The 22,056-nt window shown below is 38.1% G+C and overlaps 1 protein-coding gene across 2 annotated transcripts in view; it reads left to right on the forward strand.

Annotated features, from left to right (window-relative positions):
* The window catches only part of LOC107221984 (putative aminopeptidase W07G4.4), a 47,727-nt gene that overhangs the window by 8,511 nt on the left and 17,160 nt on the right, over positions 1-22,056 (forward strand). For both annotated transcript variants that reach the window (XM_015661176.2, XM_046729732.1), the window contains 2 exons: positions 12,115-12,396; positions 16,915-17,023. In XM_015661176.2, coding sequence (XP_015516662.2) covers positions 12,115-12,396; positions 16,915-17,023 — 391 coding nt within the window. The remainder of the gene's footprint in view (positions 1-12,114; positions 12,397-16,914; positions 17,024-22,056) is intronic.

Genomic DNA, 22,056 nt, shown 5'->3' on the forward strand with positions numbered 1-22,056 from the left:
CGCATACTATGAATATTTAAGGACATCCTCGGCTCAGGATGATGCTATCAGGGTTACGCGCCTGAAATGGGATCCCTTACGATGCAGCTTAGGGAAAACTAACATCGGAGCTTTCAAATCCATAATGTTCTTCACGGCTTTGATAATCAATGAATGCATGAAGGATACTATGAAACAGACAAGAAAGTTACGAGGCGAACCACGCGCCCAATTAATAGTGCCGAAAACCGGTCGCGTTGTTTTATTCTGTACAAAGAATACGGGGCAAGGTTGAAAAATGAAACAGTATGTCCGAATCGGAACAGAAATGAGGTAAGAATTTCCTTACGGGCAAATATTTCTGACTTCATAGTTTACAGTTTTAAGAAATCGACGAATTCAAGCTTGTTTCAGTAGATACATGATTTGCGAGAGGCAGGAATGAAGTGTTTTATTGAAGGATAAATACTGTAATTTGGGAAAAAAAAAATTTTTCAAGAATGACCACGTTGTGTCAGTGGAAGATATTGATGACCCTTTTCAAAAAATAAAACAAAATGTTCCCAGCTATAAGTCTCAATTATTTGAGGCGTCTTAATGACGATATTCATTTGAATATCAGATTTAGTTTCACTTCCATTACGGCAAAATGACAATGTGTTAATCGGTCCTAGGGATTTTTTGGCATCATTAACGCGAGGATTAGACTCATAACCCGTACCATTTTTTTCAACATACATTATAGTTTCATTCATGACTGCAGTCAACGTTATCGAATTTCGAATGTTAAACAGTTTTATCATACCGAAACTAGGTTATTACCAATTTCGGTATTGTTTTCATTCTACATATTTGTCACGACTCGCAATCCTCATTTCTTTTGCTACTTTTCACTTTTTAAGTCTGTTGTTATTGGCCAAAGACACGCTCATTTCTTTTATGCACCGTCCAGAAAAATCATTCCAAAGTATATTTCGTTGTTAACATCACTTGATTTTTTCCCTTCTTTGTAACGAGCTGCATAGATGAGAGTATCTCGGGTAGATTTCCAAACCACTTTATCCATCACACCATGTGAAAAGAATTTTTCTCGCTGGTCACAAATAGAGCACTTTTATAAAGGCATAATTTATTTCAATTGGCATGCGTCGTGAGCATAAAAAACATTCACCAGCTCACCTTTTGTTGAGAACTTAGTCCATCGTAGGGAATGTGTGAAGAATTAACCAATAACAGTAGCAGAATCCACGGAATGTCCTTATTTCACAAATTGGCTTTTTATGAAGATACCGAAAGTATTCCACAAATAGAAAACAACCAATCCGCATGCGGCAAAGGTATTTGCAAGTAACTAGCGTACATGTAAAAGCTGCGCTTGCAGCTGATCGTAAGACGCAATTGCTGCCTGACTTGTCAAGTGTCTCTCTGTCTATATGCTTCACCATCGCAAAAGCGTCTCTTGAACGACAAGATAAGTCGAGTGGAGTACATAAAATCCCTTCAGTTTCCATCGAAAAGCACGAAAGGTGTGCACAGATTGAAAGACTTGGCGATCTGAATTACACTCGGAACGACCGCAAGCGTGTTCGGCACTTCGGTTTCACATTGCGTGTACAGAAGATAGAATTCAAGAGATGACAGGAACTCGCAACTATATTACCTCGTGTTGGAAGTTGTAGCTTTTGCCTTGTTACATTAGAAGATTACTCTTCCTTAATCTTTTATTATGAGACTTGCAGGAACTCTCGGAAATTGGGAAGAATCTCAAGCTCTTCCAAAACAAAGCTAGAAAACTTTTCAACAATTATCATTGAACCATGTGCGTATCAGTTTGGTCCTCAATGCCATTTGCTGATCATGGGTCTCAGCTAACAATAAGATCCTCTTATCTTCAGTTATCTAATGAACAACTTTACTCTCGACAAAATTATAATCATTTGATTGTTAGACAAAGTGGATTCGTAGAACGAAACATGGTCGGACAAAATAGTAGGCAATCATGATCGGAATGTAATAGCACTGATTAGAGGAAATGGAGCTCGTAGACAGTACATAGAATGCCTTTGAATGGTATAAGGTACCTAATTTATTGTTCGTGCATTAGTTGTATAAAAGTGACGTGTATGGCATAATCAGTTCCAACTGGTCGAAACGTTTTCCGTTTTTACAAGTGTATTGGATTAGTGCTGTGGCAGATTATTATTATTGTCATTATTGTTATTCATTATTAAATGAACTGACTCATGCATCCACTCTTGTCAACGATCACTCGAAACTGACGATCTTCAAGCAAGTCTGTGCATCACAGGTCTAACCGATATGTATTTGCGAATTTGCGTCAATGAACAATCGCAACGGGTCTGTGACGCAGGACTAATAATAGATTTTAATGGCTCTCTATAGAACTTGGTGGGCACGTGGAAAGTTGGGCTGCGGAAATGGGATTCACTTTTGGTACATCTCTTCCTCCTGATCTCTATCCCGCCTTGGCACCGATTTTTTTCAGTGGTTCGAGGGGAGAGAGCTATATGTGCCACTAGATAGTCGTTGTTCGAGATCATTGATACCCTCCGTCTCGGTTTTCGCTCGTTGAACAACACGTCAGATAAGACGTTCCTCGTCTTTTCAAGTACTCCTTCCATCTGCCTATCAGCCCTTCTGCAGATATCTTTTTTCTGGTTTTGTATTTCCCTCTGACGCTCACTCCCTTTCTTTCTCCCTAAAGACGGTCTCCGTACCTCATAACTCTTCTGATGGAGTGAAATCTTTTTCGCTCCTCTTTTTTACGTCCTTGGAAATGCGATCCAGGCTGTGTGAAACTGGGTATATTGTCGGCCATGGTAAAACTTCGATGTCAACGAATCATCCGCTACAAACGCACTCGTGCTCAGGAGGAGTCCTTCAGATCCGAGCTTCGGGACGCGATAAGGTCGTTATCTCGATGGCATGGTACGTATATAGCAACTTCGTCCAAGCGATGTACCTACACGAATGAATAATTCATTTTCACCGAGGGGGTTCCATTCAGTTTCGTTTCGTCCCGTCTACATCATTTCAGTCACTAAGTTGAAATTTGCCGGTATTCTCGCTTGTTCGGTTCTTTGCAATTCATCGGATTAAATCGACCTCCGTACGTATCTCGTACTCAAGAAACGCACAGAATCCGTGCGGTATACAAAACCCACGCATGTACGTTGTTTGGTAAACCATGGTTTTGCACTCTCTTCGTGCGTTCACTCTCCCCCTCTCACCTGATTCGCCATCGCTTTCTGTTTAACGCATCGAGCGTTACAAGCTCCGAGCTTGTAACCCAAATAAGGAGAGGCCACCTCTCCCTTTAATTACCTGATATCAAATCAGCTTTGTTTGCCAGCAGGTATTACGTTGCATGGATAAAAAGCATGGATCGGTTAAAAGAACGTTAATGCCGTGAAATTTTTTTTTTACTGCATTTAATCGATAATGTTACGCTTTAGCTTATTTTGCAAAACACCAATAATCGTTTTCAATCAGAACTACAATGCGATCCAGCATAATTATTCATTATACGGATATAAGAATATACCGAAGTGATCAGCTAGGTACTGGAAACCACTATTTGTGACTGGTAAACGAATCTGGTTATTATGGGTGCAATGCAAGACCTCATTTTAAAACATGTGGCCATAATTGTTGTACGAAGTTGCAACGGACATGGAGTGGGCATATTTCAATACAAATATAATTACCTACAAACATTTGCCCGGTGTATTATCGATGTTAATTTGCACAACCGATCACAGAACATACTAAATATAGCAATGAAGTTTGCCAGTTCTATAAAAGCTGGGGTAAAGCACAGCGCAGTGCATTTCCGATCAGGGTGCAGGCGGTGTATTCGCGGATTGAATCCGGTTGATGTGCCGCCTCTCCGTTTCCGCGTTGGGGTCTCAGGATTCCTCTTAGTCAAGTGACGGAGCGATGCAGCGGCTTTGCCACTCCGCGGAAACCATCTCGTCAAGTCGATCTTGGATGGAAGTTGGAAGAGACAAATGGTGGGTGGGTGGTTGGTTGGATGGAATCGAAGGAGTGCCATGGGGTCGGAGCACGAGGGTGGGTAAGGGGCGCAGAGGGATTGTAAGCGAAGTAGGCAACAGCGGAGCCCGGGAGAGAGAACGTCGGTCGAATTTTATTGAACTAAACTCAAAGGCAAACTGAGCTAGCTGGCCATTCGTCAGTTCCACAACTGTCCGTGGGGAGCCATTACGGTAATCGGAGAGAGAAATGGCAGCCCAGGCGAAAAGTGGCGATAGGAGACGAGAGAGGTGAGGAGCGCCGCTGCGAGGGAAGAGAAAAGGTGAGGGCCGCCGGAGGATTACCATAAGGGTTTAAATCTATGTTGACGTTCAGACTCGCGCGAGCACCACGCTGCGTCTCTTGTGTTTAATGAATTCTCCTCAAAGCTGCGAGCTCGTCTACAGCCTCGCGAATTCCCCCGGAGCCGTCTGAGCCTATGCCACTCACAAATAGTTACGGTGATTTAGAGGAAGCCAGATTAACCGAAACGGAAGATTGAACGATACTCTTACTTCAAAATGCATGCGACGGACAGTGAAGCGGGTCTTTGGGAATGGTGGGTACATATCGCGTGCCATGTATCTCAATCCATCTATAAATTTGATGTTTCAAACAACGGTACGCACACTTTATCACCGGCAAGTATGGCATGATTGAAAGCTGTGAGAGAACATCGAGCCGCTCGAGGTATACATACATCATCCCGGTGGGTATAAGTTATACACCTCCCACTCGTTCTTGTTCAACGACCAATTCACGGTAATATCGTGAACGTAAACATGTCTTATCCACTCCTCGCTACAGGGAACAGCTGTGCCAACCTGCTTTCAAATGATTTCTTCTCGATTGCATGTACTGCGGCATTCGCGCGTGTCTATACACCTACGTCATTGACGTACGTAAGCTTTTTTTCATCGTATCATACGAGATTCGTTCGAACTGATGGAAATGCGCAGATTCAATGATACATTCGAGAAACGTGTGCGATATTTTACTCAGGGTATAAGTTTAAATTGAATAGGAAGGAACAACACGCGATTATTTAGCTGTTCAGAGTGCCCAGGTTGTACAGGGAAGCACGGTTGCTATTTCTGTTCAACGAGTTCCTGCGATTCATTCTTAAGTATAAGTTAGTTCGATGATGGCTACCACAGTTCGCTAAAAAGTAAAACGAACCATTAAAATAATGTGAGCAATAAATCTGAAATTCTCTCGGCACTAATCGTTTAGCTGTGTGAAAAAAAGACAAATAATACGTGATCAGCTTGCATGAACACGTTGAATCTTAACGTGAACGCCACAAATTGGAAAGCAGAGTTTTTTACGAAATTTTACTCGGTTTCCAATTACACATTATCCAAAATACGTATCTATAGCGAAATCTGTAATGTCAAACATGCAAATACAAGGAAATGATGAAGTTTAAGAGGACCTCACTATATAGCTATAAATAATTCATTTATCCCCACACAAAGCTTGCACCAGGTACTTTAGGGTGGAATCTACCAGCAAAAATTCACTGCGTAAATTAGAAACCACCAAAATAACAATCCCGAAAAATTCGTTTTCCCAAATATGTAAATGAATACCAGCAAAATTACCTTTACGTGCAAAAAATATAAAAATCAATCCTTATTGCCAAGTACGTAACTTAGTTATCCGTGAAATCAGATAATCAACAGGAACAATAAACAATTAGGGACGAAATGAAAAATTCAGAGCCAGTAGTATTTGACGGGTCTTTATAGTAAATGAAGAATGATCCTCGCAGTGCCCAAGATAAATGAACGCGTCCTTGGAGCGAGCAAATCTGACAGTACGCCACCCTCGGGGCCTCTCAGAAAGTTCACTTGATTTGCAATTTTTGCAAATTTTCTGCTCGCTGCCCCACGAATAATCTTAGGCTTCGGAACCATTAGCTATGCGTCTTGCCTTATCAAACCAAATTAGTGTAGTCTATAATGATAATGACTGATTTGTAAGGTTTTCCAGTATCCAAGAATTTTCCATAGTGTTGTAACTGGACAGCAATAGTTCTTTTCTGGTAATTTTCCACTTGTTCAAAGCGTTATGGGAAAATCAATTATACTTAGTACGACGTACCTAGTGATTTCGTCATTTTCCTCGTCGCTATGTTCCATACATTGAGCACTCAGTGCTGCGTGTCTCGCCTCATGTACCTGAAGTTTTGTTCGATCGAGCTTAATTGCAAAGTTTCAAGCTAGCCATGTTCCAATAATTCTTCAAATATTTATCCGGGAATCTCAATATCTTGGTTGGAACTTCATGTACATCTTGCTTCTCGAGACGTTCACCTTTAACCATGCTTTTGATGTGAAAATAGAATAACATAAGACGCGGGATTATATATTTCACACATATTTTCACTCACGGTTACAGCTCGACGAATACATCCAGACCACGATTGTTGTTAAAATATTGATTCAAATAAAAATTTGTAACCCTCATGATAAACTAACGAACAGAAATTGGAGGAATAACTTTGCTGGACGTACAACTTTTTAGTTTTCAATCAGTTAGCACAGGTCTCAAGTTTGCAAATTGGCATATTTTTGTCAATTCAATATCAATAAAACTCCTAGACGTGTTTACTATTTATACACATAAATCATACATCTCAAAAATATTGAATTTCAAGGGAAAAATGCCGACACTCTAAAGCTTAACATAACTGTTTTTCTTAAGTTCTGTCATCGTCCCATCGCATAATATATAATTAGTGACAGAAAATAAAAATACATATCACGAAGCATGCTGTTCTTTAATACACACATTTTCTTATGCCAATCTAGAAGGATAGATTTATTTTATTAGACAAATAAATTTTTTCATGCCTGCCTGATGAGCAAGTCTTCTTTCATGTAAGAAGGAACTGATTAATTTTTCACATGCACGTTTCAGATCGCATTTTTTTATTGATTATTATGATTATTCCAAAAACTTAGCTTTAATACCTTAAGAGTGGAGGCTTCGTTGTTTGAGAAAACAAAGCGACTAGTTACGATTTGTGCATCACATTATTTATGCATTGTAGATACGAATCGGTTTAGATGCTACTTATTTGTTGATCATTATTTCTTATATTCACAAACTTTTCAAAATTATCTCTGATTTTTTTTCCTTCAATTCTGTTTTTTCTTCTTTTTTTTTTTTCTTTCAATGTACTTGGCGCGAGACGCTACTGAGTATCTTGAACAAGTTATGAACATTAAATATAAGACTAAGTATTGTGATTTTTTTCACAACAACCTGGTTCTAGTAAATCGATTCGATGGCTTCCGAATTTTTTTTATGCAACAACAGAATAATATTTCATTAAAATTACATTCGATCTACCTCAGGTGCAGTTTTTAAATACTGAAAGCGGGTTAAATGCTTCATTTCAACTTGCGTGAAAGCAAAAAAAATTGTATAGACAATTTCAAACCGTCAATTGCTGAAAATTGAAAATGCTTCTAAGATAATGTTAGAAAATATTTAGATTCCAATCTTTGAAATTTTAGGATATAATGCATTTTTCCAAAATGAAACAAGTATCAAAAAGATTCCACTTTTCTTACACTTATTCATCTAATTATTTCTGAAGAAGCATGACCAGAAAAGCATTTCGTACGATGTCTTGATTGGGATTTTGAATACTTTTTTTTTAATTACAACCGAAAAAAATAGAATACGTTTCTTTTGATTTGCCGGCGTGGATCTTCCCCTTAACCATTTGACTGGTAATGGAACGTATGTGTGCAGAAAAAAATGCACAACTAGTAATTAATGCATCATATATGTACATTTTTAATAAGGCTGATATTCCTCAATAAATTTAGAAGAAAATTGGTACACTACCGTTCTGGGGTCGCTAAATTCATATTTGAAAGCAGAATTAAAAACTCAATATCAGGGATCAAAAATGGCGGCTTCAAATACCGGTAATTACGACTAGGCTTCAGCACCCTTATACCAAAAAGTCAAGAGTGGAATAAGTCTTTTGAAACTGGTTACTCGGGGGTTTTGGGATCGGTGATGATGAATCATCGGTTATGAAGATTGAAGAATTGCAAAATGGAGGACTCGAAATGCCGACGACGATACTTAAAACTTTTGTAAAATTAAGCGGCTAGTCTAAAAATCATCACTCGGATGTTTTTTGGGTCGCTGACTACGAATACAAAATTGAAATATGAAAGAACAAAGTAATCATAAAGTAATAAAAACTCAGCTATAGTCTACATAAAACTGGATACCTAAATCTATAATTTGAGCTAAAACTAGCCAACTAACCAGTTTTCTTATTAATGCCGGCCTGATGCAAATATACGATAAACTAAGGAGTAAAGAAAATCCATGACTAGTCTCTTGACATGTTGGGAATCATTTTTCACCCTCAGGGGGGCGGAGGTTCAAGAAAATGACTTTTGCAATGGAATCGGCGACTCCAAAAACTCCAACAAGTATACCAAATTTCTAATTTGAATATAACAACAAATTTCATAATAAAACTGAAAATCGACCCCAACGCACCCCTATTTTCGCCTTCAGGGGGTGGCAAATTAAAAAAAAAAACTGTACTGAAATGAAATTAGGGACCCAAGAAAACCCTGGGTACTAATTTTAGCGTAATTTGGTCGGTTGTGTGCGGCTATCAGTTTTGGCACGAAAACTGGAATAACTCGTACCTACCAGTCAGCCGGTTAATTGTCCAACTTTATTTCAGTACTTGCTCAATATCAATCAATAACCCTGAACAACCGCCCGGAGATAATACACTGATAACAGACAAAAAAGTGAGAAAAAAAAGTTTATTTACTGTCAACAAACGTATATTTGGATATTGCGAAATAAATGATTCGTTGTTATTGTCAAATTTGAGTTGAGCCAAATATGAAATATTAACAAATTTCTATCGATCTTTATTTGGCTTGACTTGAATTTGATAATAATAAAAAAAAAAAACATTTATTTCGCCGTATCCAAATATCCTTTTGTCAACGGTAAATAAATTCTTAAGTTCCGTAAAACAAAATTACCGCTAAGACGACTCATGATTTACGAATGAATCAACCATCCGGAAATGTGTAAAATTTTGATGCTACCAAAACATTCATCATGACACGCCGTTTTTCATATAATTCCATTTATTTATCGCCGGAAGCTGAATTCTTTCTACGTCTGGGTTTCATAACGACGTCCGCTCCCAGGATGTCGTATTCGTCAGAAATGAAAAGACTGGAGTGGAAGCTCCAGAGTACGAAGGAAGAGGTCCTTCCGTTGATGCTTGGGAGATTCTTTGGATAGAGCATAATTGATCCCTTCTTAACCCAACCTGTCCGCGGCTGTCGGAACTGAGGACCGACTCAGCTCGGCTCCATAAGTTTCAACCTCGTCCTGGCGTCCCGACGTCGACCGTTCGTCCTCTCGCACTTCCCTCTTCCCTCTTCCCTCTTCCCGTCATCCCTTATACACCGCCACCAGTCGCCCGTCACACAGAAAACTTTCTGATTGCTTCTCAGTCGTCCTAATGGCTTACGCCTCGCCCCTTCGTCCTCTTTCAATCCCCAATTCCCTATCTAAAAGATATTATCGAAGAAAATTAATGAGATTCTTTCAAATTGAGGTAGAGCGCGGAAGAGTGGAAAAGCATACGAACATCGTCGAAATCACGCGACACGTGATTCGTCTCTGTGACATATCGTCAGGATTATGCCTCGCCACAGAGACAGCGAAGTCAACTGACCAGTTTTTTAGCAGAGATATTCACACGAGAAATCGGTTGAAAATTAATGGATTTCGGGCTTTCCTTTAACATCTGTAATCAAGTGCAGATCGACGATAATTTCCATGTGATTCCCAAGTAAACGCTCACTCGCCTGTTTTATTTTCGTTTCCAACGTCAAAACTGTGATTCTGTATCTAATGATTGGAATGATTTTTTGCATGAACATGCTGAGTTATTCAAAATTCATGATGATACCGCCATAGTCGACAATGATTATCGTCGGATAGAAAGTAGGTTTGAGTAAAATTATTGTTTCAAGTGGTAATGGACATTGATCATTAATGTCACCCTTGTTCTTCATGCTTTTAGCTTTTTTCCTGTTTCTAGTGACCGCCAAATATTCAGCAATCGATATTGATATGGTCGGTTTGCGTGTCAGTCGATTTCACGATCAGTTTTCGAGGAAATCCTCCCATTGTCGTATTTTGAATGGTGATTTATGTTGCTGAAAATTGATTGATAAAAAATTGCAGTCCCCTGTAGTTCTTCATCTATTAAGAGCTGCTCAAAAATTTATACACATTTACGCAATGACATGATAGATCGCGTAAACTCCGTTTCAAATTATACGTTTCGACTGCGTAAACTGCATTTATGTTATGCTGAATAAAATTGATGGTTTTGACATTTGAACCTTGAAAGATATTAAAAATGAAAACAGTTGACGAGCAACTGGTTCAATCAGGCAGTAATTGCGAGACAGCTTTCATCGTTTATTTTTTTCTCTTAACTTTAACTGATATTTGACGTTGAATGAAAGGCCACAACAGTACGTGTCTGATACCCCTAAACTTTTCAACCTCTGTACCCAAGTCCAGGTCATTGTTACAGTGTAGATAATCGCAATCAGTTTGCCTGCCACTGGATACATCGATGAACAACATCGACGGTATATTCAGCCGTCTATTTGTGAGATTTGGTCTTGTGCAAGTTCAAAAGTCTGTGTCGAGTTATAGGGGGTTTCATATTTCCGTGGATGATTTCAGAATGGTTGGCAGAATGGATCACGCTTTCCATTCCCATGTTGACATCGTACCAAAAGACCCTTGTATCGATACTTGAGTGACAGATTCCTCGAATAACTAGATACTGAAACAAATGCTCCTGCGTATTCGGGATTTACCCGTAATCACCTCTAGGCTACATTTTGTCCACTATGCTACAGTGTCATTTATTCTATGAATGACAGTATGAAAAGAGTGCCATTTTCATTTTATTCGTTTCCATCATTCCCTTTCACTGTCAATCCCAAATAAATTTTATTGTCATGAAGCTGAGCTAGCGGCCAAAGTTAGCAGCCAAACTTTTTAAGCTTTTTGGAATTAGAAAGATGCAATTTAGTTTTATCCTCATAATTTTACAGAAGTATTGGAGATTGAAAGTGTTTCACAAAATTTTGATTCCCAACTTCACTACCTTATTCGAACGAAAATTAGAGACGTCTGGCTGCTAGCTTCGGACTCGTTTATTGTCAGTCAATTGTAAAAGGAGAACAATTGTGGAAAACGATGACGTATCTCTTCAGTTTCACGAAAGAAATTTCGTCCGTATCTGCGAAGCTCGTTGAAATGTGAATCATAACATTGAAAACTGAATTTTCGAAATTCTTATACGTTGGACGTCGTTGAAGTAGAACTTGTGTCCGAAGTGTCGAAAAAAAAAAGATTTTCCAACGTGGTTGCCAGAAGTAATGTTAACGAAATCTGCTGTCTCATCAAAATGATTGATAGTTGTGGCTCTCTAGTTCTACTCCTGCAGGTTGTCAGACTGGACAATGCTCAGAGAGAAAGAAAAATTGGTGAATTACGGGTGCATTATGGGTACGGATAATGTCCCGAGAGAAATACGGACGTTTGTAGCCAGCCAAACGTTGATGGGATGAAGGAAAAAGGGGTGCAGTGGGAGAGAGTGAGAGAGAGAGAGAGAGAGGGGGAGGGGGGTTAAATCCCGCAGTCTTTCCACTTCGCTCAGAATCGATCATAACTTACGCGAACCAACGCGTTGGAAACTCGAAAAAATATCCAAGTACCTATAGGTATAAAGAAACGAAGAAAAGCTAATGGCTTCTGTTTTAAAGGTGTTATAAAGTTTCGAGAACCTCATTTTCGATGGTAGGTTACTTTACGCTGTATGTATATACATACATATACAGTATAGTATATATATATATATATATAGACACACACGTATATACAAACTTCCAATTTTCGAGCCGGTTCAGCCTGGGCAAAGTTTCTTCTTAATTTAATATAAAATTAAACTTACGCCGTTTCCGTCGACTGTTTCAGATGGATGCCCTGTCAGCTAAAGATCGAGGTAAATCTCTGCAGCTGCGACTACGACGGCATCATCCTAGTCTCAGGAAGCGCCCCGGGCTTCGACGAGCCGGAGCCCTTCAAGACTGTTCTCTACTGTGCTGCCCAGATCGACTCAGCCCTGGGGATTATCGGTGCCGTACTGCCAATCAACCTTCCAGCGAAAAGGCTGATCTACAGTCCGACGGGTCCACTCAATATGGACTACCATGACGTACGAAGTTTCGCCGAGGCTGCTACCGAGGGGGTCAAAAGGTTTGTGAAAAGTCTGGAACTCTTAATCACGTCGCTCATATGTGAGACTGTCTTTGCCAACTCTGTCACTTTTTCGACTAACAACATCTTATGCAAACTGCAAAGTCGAGATAACCTTTCGTAATTTCTTCTGGACTTTTGAACTCAACCGTTTTGGTAAGAAAACCATTGAGAATAATGCACACAATACAATAGTACAGCTTTCTGTGAACTTATGAATCTAATTTCGGGTTTGTCTTATCTCTATAATCATGCTGTTTTTCCAACGAAAATCGGCTAAAGATTTGTTTTTTCACAGAATACAATACCTTCAATTTTGATTTAAAAAAAACTGACCCTACGTTTGCGAAAAATTGTGCAGAAGTGATGAAAAGATTTTTAGGGCTTGGGCGGAAGAATTGACCTAGCTGACCATAAGATTACGATTTTAGCACCGGTAAATAATGAAAGCCGCTGTACAAGTAGTCAAACTATTGGCGCCACTTCACTTGGTACATTGTGAATATACGCAAACTGGGAAGGTGGATAGGTAGTTAGTTGTATAAATGTAGGCATGTTAACTCTCCTCAACTCTCAACATCCTTCACGAAGTTTCGCGAGAGGTGATTGATTACTGGCGAACTATGCTGACCACTTTAGACGCTCCATGCCCACCGTATCCACACAGCAAATATCCTCCCTTGTTCGTCTGTATTGTGTATATAAAGGAAGGTGCGGAGTGAACTGAAGGTATAAGCGATGTTTCATTTTATCTTCCGCAAGAATTGATGGATTCTCAAAGTTACGCAAAGAGTACGTCGTACTGTTACACAAATTACAGATGCACAGCACGATATTCTTGCTACAGCTACAACAATATGGATCAAAGATGTCAGAAGACAGGTACATCCAGTTTCGTGAAACCAGTGTCGAGTCGTATCACAAATCATTGCCAATGCAGTCATGCAGGAGTAGTTGGTCAAAATTATATGCGAGGTTGAAGTTATAATAAGACATTATTTAAATTACGGTTCACCGAATTTCAGATAGTCCTAATGTTGCAAATTCACGATCTGATAACTACCCATTATTATATTGACTTCACGAAGTTGAGCTCATGAATTGATTGATTATTTTGCGCTGAATATTATCTATGACCTTTGACAGTTGATTTTTGCCAGTACGTCATCTCTTTTTCAAATTTTTTCAAGGTTTGATTTATACTCATACTAAAGCTTCTCTCACTTCCTTTATATATTTTCAGCGTGAAAATACAATTGGGAGTTGTTGTCAATTTATCGCTTGACAAATTGACTAAGGGGTCAACTTCACTCTTTAGCTATTCACTCTTATACCAGTTGATAAACATCCCGCGAAACGATCAAGAATCCTGTTGGTTTGACTAATTTTAATTAAACTGAGCCACAACACTAAAACAGTCGGAAGACGAAACTTAGGATCAACATCAATCTCGAATCTCTTTCAACTACTTATTTGAAAATTGAGTACACAAATTTCCTTCATCCTACATTTTCTTTCTAATATAATGCACATTGATTTGTGTTGACACAAAACTATTTTCTCTGAAGTTTCATAAGCGTATTTTGGTTACGTGTTTCAAGTGGACGAGTATAGTTAGCTTCGGTGTGCGGGGTAAAAACAGATTCAGTCACGTCGTAATAATTGGCGACTGAATCAGTACGACGGACTGATAACGAAAAATGAGTGACATGAATTCGAAAACGGTTAAAATTTCGAGCACAAATTTCAATTGCTTGATGTAGTCATCGTGAAATTACAATTTTTCAGACAAACTACTCTGGCTTTCAAGTCAATTATGTTTTAAATGTGAAGGATCGTGCTTACTTTGATTCTGGTCGAAAAATTTGAAAATATACTACCAAAAATCGCACGTTTCTGGAACTCAAAGATTAAACTCCAACTTGAACGCCATTTCTTCTTTTCGTTTAACATGAGGCAGCGCACCTCAAAAATGAAGGGTTGCGGCAACAGTTGGGATCGATTTAACGTCTTCTCTCCACTCTGTTTGACTTCTATTTTTTCACGATATTAAACTTTTTGATAGTGAATAAATCGGAAATCTCGCATGTTGGTTCTCAGATGTATAACGATCATAATTGCAGATAAGATATGCGTCCTTATTGGTCAAACTTTTTTATTTCATGCTTCAAATATTAGGTACAGTTTTCAAAAAAAGTATAAGTATCGACGTATATAACAGATTTGAAGATTATTCAAATTGGATGTTTGTTCTACATTACAATTTTCGATCGCAAGTAATTCTATGTCACGGGTAAGTGTGTAAGACCATTAAAATTTCGCAAAACCAACAACTTAGCGTAAAGAACTCGGGACTTTAGGTATAATGTCCAGGGTGGCCACCAATTTTTGGGAAAAGAATTACATGACATCTCTAAGTTTTCCAGGATCTAAAACCTAGTTTTTCCTGACATTTTCCCAGTTCTAGTAAGTTACTGAAATCTTAATCATTCAGCTTATTAGCTCTATATTCGGTTCAAATTCAATTCGAATCTAAGAAAAATATAATCTACAAAAGAGTTAGTTTAAGCCAATTCGTTTTCTCGACGAAAAAAAGTAAACTTGTTACCTCAAAAAATCGTTTCTAATTCCCATGATAGGAAACTGATATTTTCAGTTTTCCGTGACCAAATTAAAAATCCCCTGACATTTCCAGGTTTTCCAGGTGTGTGGCCATTCCGAAAGTCATCAGACAAACAAAGTGGGGTAGATAATCTTGCTTCATACACCACCTTGGTCTGTCTCACCTAATGGCGGATATTTCTCAGGATAGGATCTAGTCGTATTTATATTTCAACGACGTTTCCCAGCTCGGACTGCAGCGGGCTAATAAATATGCCAGGAACGCTTCGCCGTTCAAGTCGACTCCCCCATATAGTTTCGTTCTAACTACCTCCTTATCATTCCCGGTATATAGGCATATATGTACATCTATATGTGTATGTACTTTCCATCCCCCGCGCTCCCTGGTCCATCTTCACGAGGAAGCCGAGCTGCAGGAAAGACGGAAAGCGGAAGACAAGAGATAGCGAGTGGAGTCGTATCTTCTTCGGCATGTGCATGTGCCAGCTCACCTGTATCTAGACGTGGAATCGTGTACCTACCTTGGTCGAGTGGGGGTGACTCGGAACGACACGAAGCTTAAACTTGAAGATCTTCTCCAGTTCCATAAATTATCAAACCTGAATCCTTGCGGGAGCCAAGCGCCCGACAGCCGCTGCTCCTGGCATGGCATATTATGTATTATACATATACAGTATATGTATACTTCATACCAACGAAGATATCGTCGTATTCTTTGGATTTTATTACACGGACTCCCGTCTCACTCCCCTGTAATCGTACGCCGGCTCTCGCAGTCCAGTCAAAATGGGTCTTAATTAAAAATATTCGCGAAATGCCTGCATTTTTGCGTTTTTTTCAAGCCTCCAGTACTCAAATCTCAAGTCACTTTTTAACTGCACGGTCGGCGTTCCGAGAAAACCACAAAATTTCAAGTTCTTTGCGTTTTCCTCAAAAACTGCAATCTATAGATGAAAAATGACTTGACCATCGTATAGAGCTGACAATTTTGCATCGAATTATGTCCTTATATGTCAGAAACGGAGTCGAATTGACAGATTAAAAAAAAAAAGTTATTTCATAAAAATTCCCCAGATGCCGTCGATAAGTAGAATTTCTTTTTTCTTAATTTATTAATCCGACTCCATTTCCGACAATGTGAGGACATAATTTGACGTAAAATTTTCCGCTCTGCACGACAGTCAAGTCATTTTTCATTTACCGGTAACAATTTTTGAGGAAAATGCAAAAAACGTCAACTTTTACTGTATTCTCGCAAGGCCGTCTGTGCAGCTCAAAAATGACTTCAGGTTTGTGTTTCTGAGGGTCGAAAACCTTTATACACCAAAATGCAGCCATATTCCAATATTTTTAATTCAGACCTATTTTGACTGGACGAACAGCCTCAGCGGCGAATCCTTCCTCTTGATTCACGAATTACGAACAATTTTTATCGCGCAGCTTTTACCCATCGGCTGCAACACGCCAGTCCTTTTTTTAAATTTTTGGCGAGTATGGGGTCAAAAAGTAGAATGGCTGTGTAATAAAAGGGTCTCAATATATTGGAACTTTCCGAGCCGTGGAAATGATTTCATAGAATTTCTAAACATGTAAAGTCGAAGTATAGCAAAGTCAGAATATATAAAGTTATAGTACAGAAAATGAAAATTCTGATGACGCTATGTTTTGGGTCGATAAATTCTCATTCTTCGCTTTTTATACTTCGATCATTCTACGCATCGACATTCATACAATACGTTGCATTTCTCTATTTTGACATACTGTGATAGATTTTCGACTGTTTGAAGAATTTGAACCCTTTTGTTGTTTGGTGATTCTACTTTTTGACCACTACCCGATTTCCGCACTTCATAGATCTTTTTTTCTTTCCTTTTTTCAACTGTATTCTTTCCACAGAGCGCTGAAAGCTGGCGTCCGATGTCCCCTTCTTGTATTGCTCCCGGATATCCGATTCGACAACGTGGAACTTGTCACACTTCTCGGAGCCTTGGAAGGCCTCTACGTGGTAAGCGATAAACTTTTTTATTTCCGATTCTCTTTGTATTTTGCGTGTATTTATCAAATTCTGAGAAAATATCTGCCAGATTGCCGTCAAGATTTCACATCTTCGATACTTAAATTTGGTCATCATGCCGGACTTTACCATTTCCGGATCGTGAAAATTCCCATTCTTCATTTCTTTACAATAACTATGTCAGCATCCACGTATTTTAAATTTGTAGAGAAATTTCAGGAAATCTTCACAAATCGAACATTATTAGGTATTTATGTATGGATACAAACGGGAACGCGGGTTATGAATAATTCACAGGTTCTCATTCCCTGTATACTAATAAAGACGCGATAATTTCGAATATATATTATGTATGATGTCTAATACAGTCAAATGCCCAACATAACGTGATGGAAAAAAATGTCTCCGCAACAGGGTTTGGCACATTGTACGAAAATTGTTGAAGGGAAAGACAGCTTTTTTAACTCTACAATATTGCATTTTATCATTCATGTCTCTGACAAGAAACATCAGTTTGGTGTCCTATTCCGCTTGCGTTGCAGCTCATTTATGTTGTAGAACATTGAAAATCAAATGACACACTTTTTATCTTCTTCATCGGCGGAAAAACGTTTTAAAGGGATGAAAATGGCTCTCAAAGGCTCAAAAAGTTTCTATTGATTAATGAAACACTTCAGCATTGATTTTATTCAAATACATCAAACGTATCAAGAAAGCAACCCGTTGGACGCTCATTTTTGGAAGTCGTTTTTCCCTTTTGAACCATGTTTTCGCCGATAAAAAAATACGCGACTTCAAGTTTTCAATATTTTACAACTTACATGAGCTGCGACGAGTTCGAAGAGTTCCTCGTTAGTGTGCCACGAAAAAAAATTGGACGCATTTGTTGAGAAAACGAGAGACTTTTACCTGCTTAACACTACATGCAGGCCGATCGTTCTTTTCTTTACAAATGTGCGGTCATGTGATAGTTCCAACATAAAGCTTTGCAATCTGCTAAAAAGGAGAACATCCATTGTAGCTTACGATTAGGCAAAGAATGGACTGTTCTAGTTATTTGAAACTTGGCAACCTGTCAGGTCTTAACAGCAAACACAGGTTACCAAAACTAAAAATCATTAAACGAGTCGGATTTAGGAAAGTGAAAAATCACGATTTATACACTGAGAGAAATTTTTAGTTCCAGTTACCGCTCCGTCCTTAACTATTTTCATTTTTTTACCACAATCGAAAAATATAGTTCTAGGTAGAAAATGAAAATTAGTTTTCTAGCTGTTACCGGAAAGTCTAGTATCCGTCACTATTCTTCCTCATTACGATCACTGTTTTAATACTTATACAGCAATCAATTGACGTTCAAGCCTTATGTTACTAAAAAAGTACAGTAAACCTAACAAACTGATTTTGCGTTGCAATTACGAAAAAAGGATCGACAATAGCGCAAAACGGTTACGTGTACTCGTTTTTCGTAATACCAACAATATTCGAACAGTTTTTTTAACGATACCTGTTTTACTGAATTTTATAAAAAATGAAATTTTTCTCAGCGTAGTATTATTGGAATCAAACACCACCTGTTTAGTCAGTCTATAAATTGTGAATCCGTTATTCTGTAGTAAAAATAACAATCGCGTTTGACTCGTATAACAAAAGCTGGAAACGTTTGTATAATATAATAGGTTCTACGTCACAGGTTTGGCGTGCTATTGCCTTTTGCAGAAATGAAAATAAACTTCGCAATTTGTACCACCCGTGGCGGTGCTTGCTTCGCGAGTAAACCGTCAACGGTGTGCGGCGGCGATTTCTCCGGCTCGTATTTGCGCTATAAATCGTAATTATATATAGAACCGAGTTCGCGGGATTAGCTTAAGCTCGAACTTGAGCGGCAAACGCTTGCAAACCTTCGACATTAATAAGCTAGGGGATTTCCCGTGTACTTTGTATACGATATACATACCTATTGGGGCAGCTTTAGGCATTCGTGTCTATTTGGACGTACGTGACTTTAATTCGAGCTGATCTATTGAGGTTAAACAGCGAGACTGTTTGTGATTTTGTATTTTACCAAGGTTAGCCGAAAAGCGATCGTTATTGTTCGTTTCACTTTCAGATTTTCGTACATCGAGTATTTTGTAGAATTATTTCAATCGTGAGCTTTCAAAAATGCAAACATTGGCAATACTGAAATTAAACACAAAGACTTATCGTTAGATATCGTATATGCTTCATTTCAAATCGCTTCCAAATTGGTAAAAACCTATAGTCGGAGAGCTGATGACGAATTTGAGTGAGGTATTTTAGATACTTTAAAATTAAAAAAAAAGGTACTATATCAATGTCAGTGAATCTGGAATTGAGGGTCGGGAAGGGCGTTTGCGGTTATGCGCAGCATATAACTTTTTTGTCACACTCATTTAAAATCTTTATATTAATAATATTATATTATTATTACATAATATTAATTGATAAATCTGCTGTAAGAATTTCAGAGTGCCTAAAGTATATTTTTTGGCTATATTAATAAAACATATTCGGGGCAGTTCGGTCATACTTGAAAATCGTCCAAATAGTCTGGAATTTTCGATTCTGGATTCCTTAAAGGCTAGATTATGAAATTAAAAAAATTCCAGAAAGCCTAAATCAGATTTTTTGTAATTCTTTTTTTCTAATGTCGTAAGATGCACAGTAGATAAGTAACCGCAAACACCTTTTCTTACTCTCGATTTCAGATTCAATAAGAATGATATGGTAATGTTTCGTATAATTTCAAATTGCCTGAAATACCTTCCCCAAATTCGTTATCAGCTCTTGGAATACTATTAAATTCATTTGAATTCACTCTACCAGGGGTCAAATTATTTTTTCAGATGATTTAAATACTTGAATTAGTAATGTATGCTGAGTGCACCATAATGCTATTTGCATCACGTTGAATAAAATTATACACCCCATTCGATATCTTCATGACTAAATTATGAATTGTTTGAAAATCAGTGAATCCCTCTAATTCGAAAAATGATAAAATTAGTCTCTCAGAACGGGGTTAAATTTCATAAATATTTGTTGCTGTACCATGTTTCCTCATATTATTATCGTATTCGGATGTTGTAAATAAGTCTATCTTATGTCAATAACTTCTATAACATTCGATTGTTGGAAAAAAAAGAAAAGTAACTACACGAACTTGACTATTGTTCTGCAACGATTGAATCGCAACAAATATTAAAATATGATAATCAAATTCAACGACAAGATAAAAGTTGGTCATGATAGCACTACAAATCATCGAACAAAAAAGACACCGTTTTGTGAATAAAAAATGACTACAAATGATTTCATTTCACACGGAAATGATTTTTATTTCACAAAATGTTGTACATGTATTTGTTATATCAAAGTTACGAACTTCAACGTCGTCATTTTTTGTGATAAATTCGAAATACGGTTTATTTTATTTTTTTCTTTGAGATAATCGACCTATATCCTTAATCATTTCAGCGGTAGCTTACTTGATTTGTTATATTTGATCACGTATTTTTCCCAAAACGTTGACATTTCTTCAAAATTATAACCTGTTACGATAAGTTGACAAGCATCAATCTTCTGAAATCCGTTCAACCTTGTATCGAACAAGAAATATAACTAGCGCGAGATTGGATTCCATGATACGAAAGCAATTTATTCAATCCTAACTGTTTTGAATTAATTTAATAATAATCGCATTGAGCGATCACCGCTGCCGTATACCGTGAGCTTCCGATTCAATAAAATCATGTGATAATCCTTGTCACAACGTCTTAAAATTTTCTTAAACAATTTTCCGTCCCTTTTCGCGTCAAAGTTGAGTGAGATAAAATACCCTCCGAAGTGCATCGCGGTGAATGAGGGAAGGCGACGGTGGTTTGCGTCGACTATTGCGGTGGTCCACTTTGCGCCTGACGTTCAGATCCGACAGCGCGCGTTTTCGTATCGATTTTATATGATAATAGACGCGCTTCGACTTAAGTCCTGGATATTTGCTCGCGGGAAATGGGAAACGCCGAGCTTTGCGTCAAACGTATATGTACGTACATACGTACGTAGGAATACATACATATACCATATATATTTATATACGTATATAATACGGGATTCGCGATGTCTGTTGCACTGGTAATTTGATTTCGTCAACGATATAACTCACCCGTATATCTGACTGTACATCTCCTGGATGTACGGCGTAAAAAGTGGAGGAGATATAGATGGAAAAAAAAAAAAATAGCACAAAAATTCATTCAATAGCAGCACTTTGACTTTACCATGGAGAAACCTGTGCTCTGACAGCTTAATAAGTCCTGGCAGCATTTTTGCAAACGTAACCGACGTCGCAGAAATCTGTACTATGCAGGTGTATACGATGTTGGTATCGCAATTTCAAATCTCAAATCATTATAAGCGTATTGAGCATAATTGAGAATTAGCCTTTTAATTGGAGAGCGGAAAATATAATACCCAATAATCATCTATTTTTACTCGCAAAATTCGTCATCGCCTTCAGTTTAAGTTGACGGAACATAACTGTATACCCCACGCATGAGCTGTTTTCCCATTTTAATGGATTGATCATTTTTCGAGACCTCTAAACTTTCTGAGAAATGACTTTGACTGAGGAATCTTTTTTTGGACGAGATGATAATATGTATACATTTTTGCTCACAGAACGTATTTTTGAGGATAATGAACACATTTTTAATGTACTTGACGAAAGATTTTTGCTCCGCAAGTGCTTTTTTGGGAGATATCAATCCTTTTTGTATAAATTTATTGGTCACTCGTTCTCATGTATAAAGTAATTTTGGTAGACATTAATAACTTCGAACTGTAGAGAATTGTTTTGGAACAAAATCATGGCTATTTTAAGACGGTTTCATAGCAGCATCTAATTGATTCGAAGGTACTATGAATTGTCAAATCGTAAACTTGAGCTTCGCAAGACTACTAGCTCTACGTCTAGCCTTATCGAAAGCTCCACTCTTCATCGAACC

Source organism: Neodiprion lecontei, chromosome 1 (assembly GCF_021901455.1).
Source record: "Neodiprion lecontei isolate iyNeoLeco1 chromosome 1, iyNeoLeco1.1, whole genome shotgun sequence".
Taxonomy (NCBI): domain Eukaryota; kingdom Metazoa; phylum Arthropoda; class Insecta; order Hymenoptera; family Diprionidae; genus Neodiprion; species Neodiprion lecontei.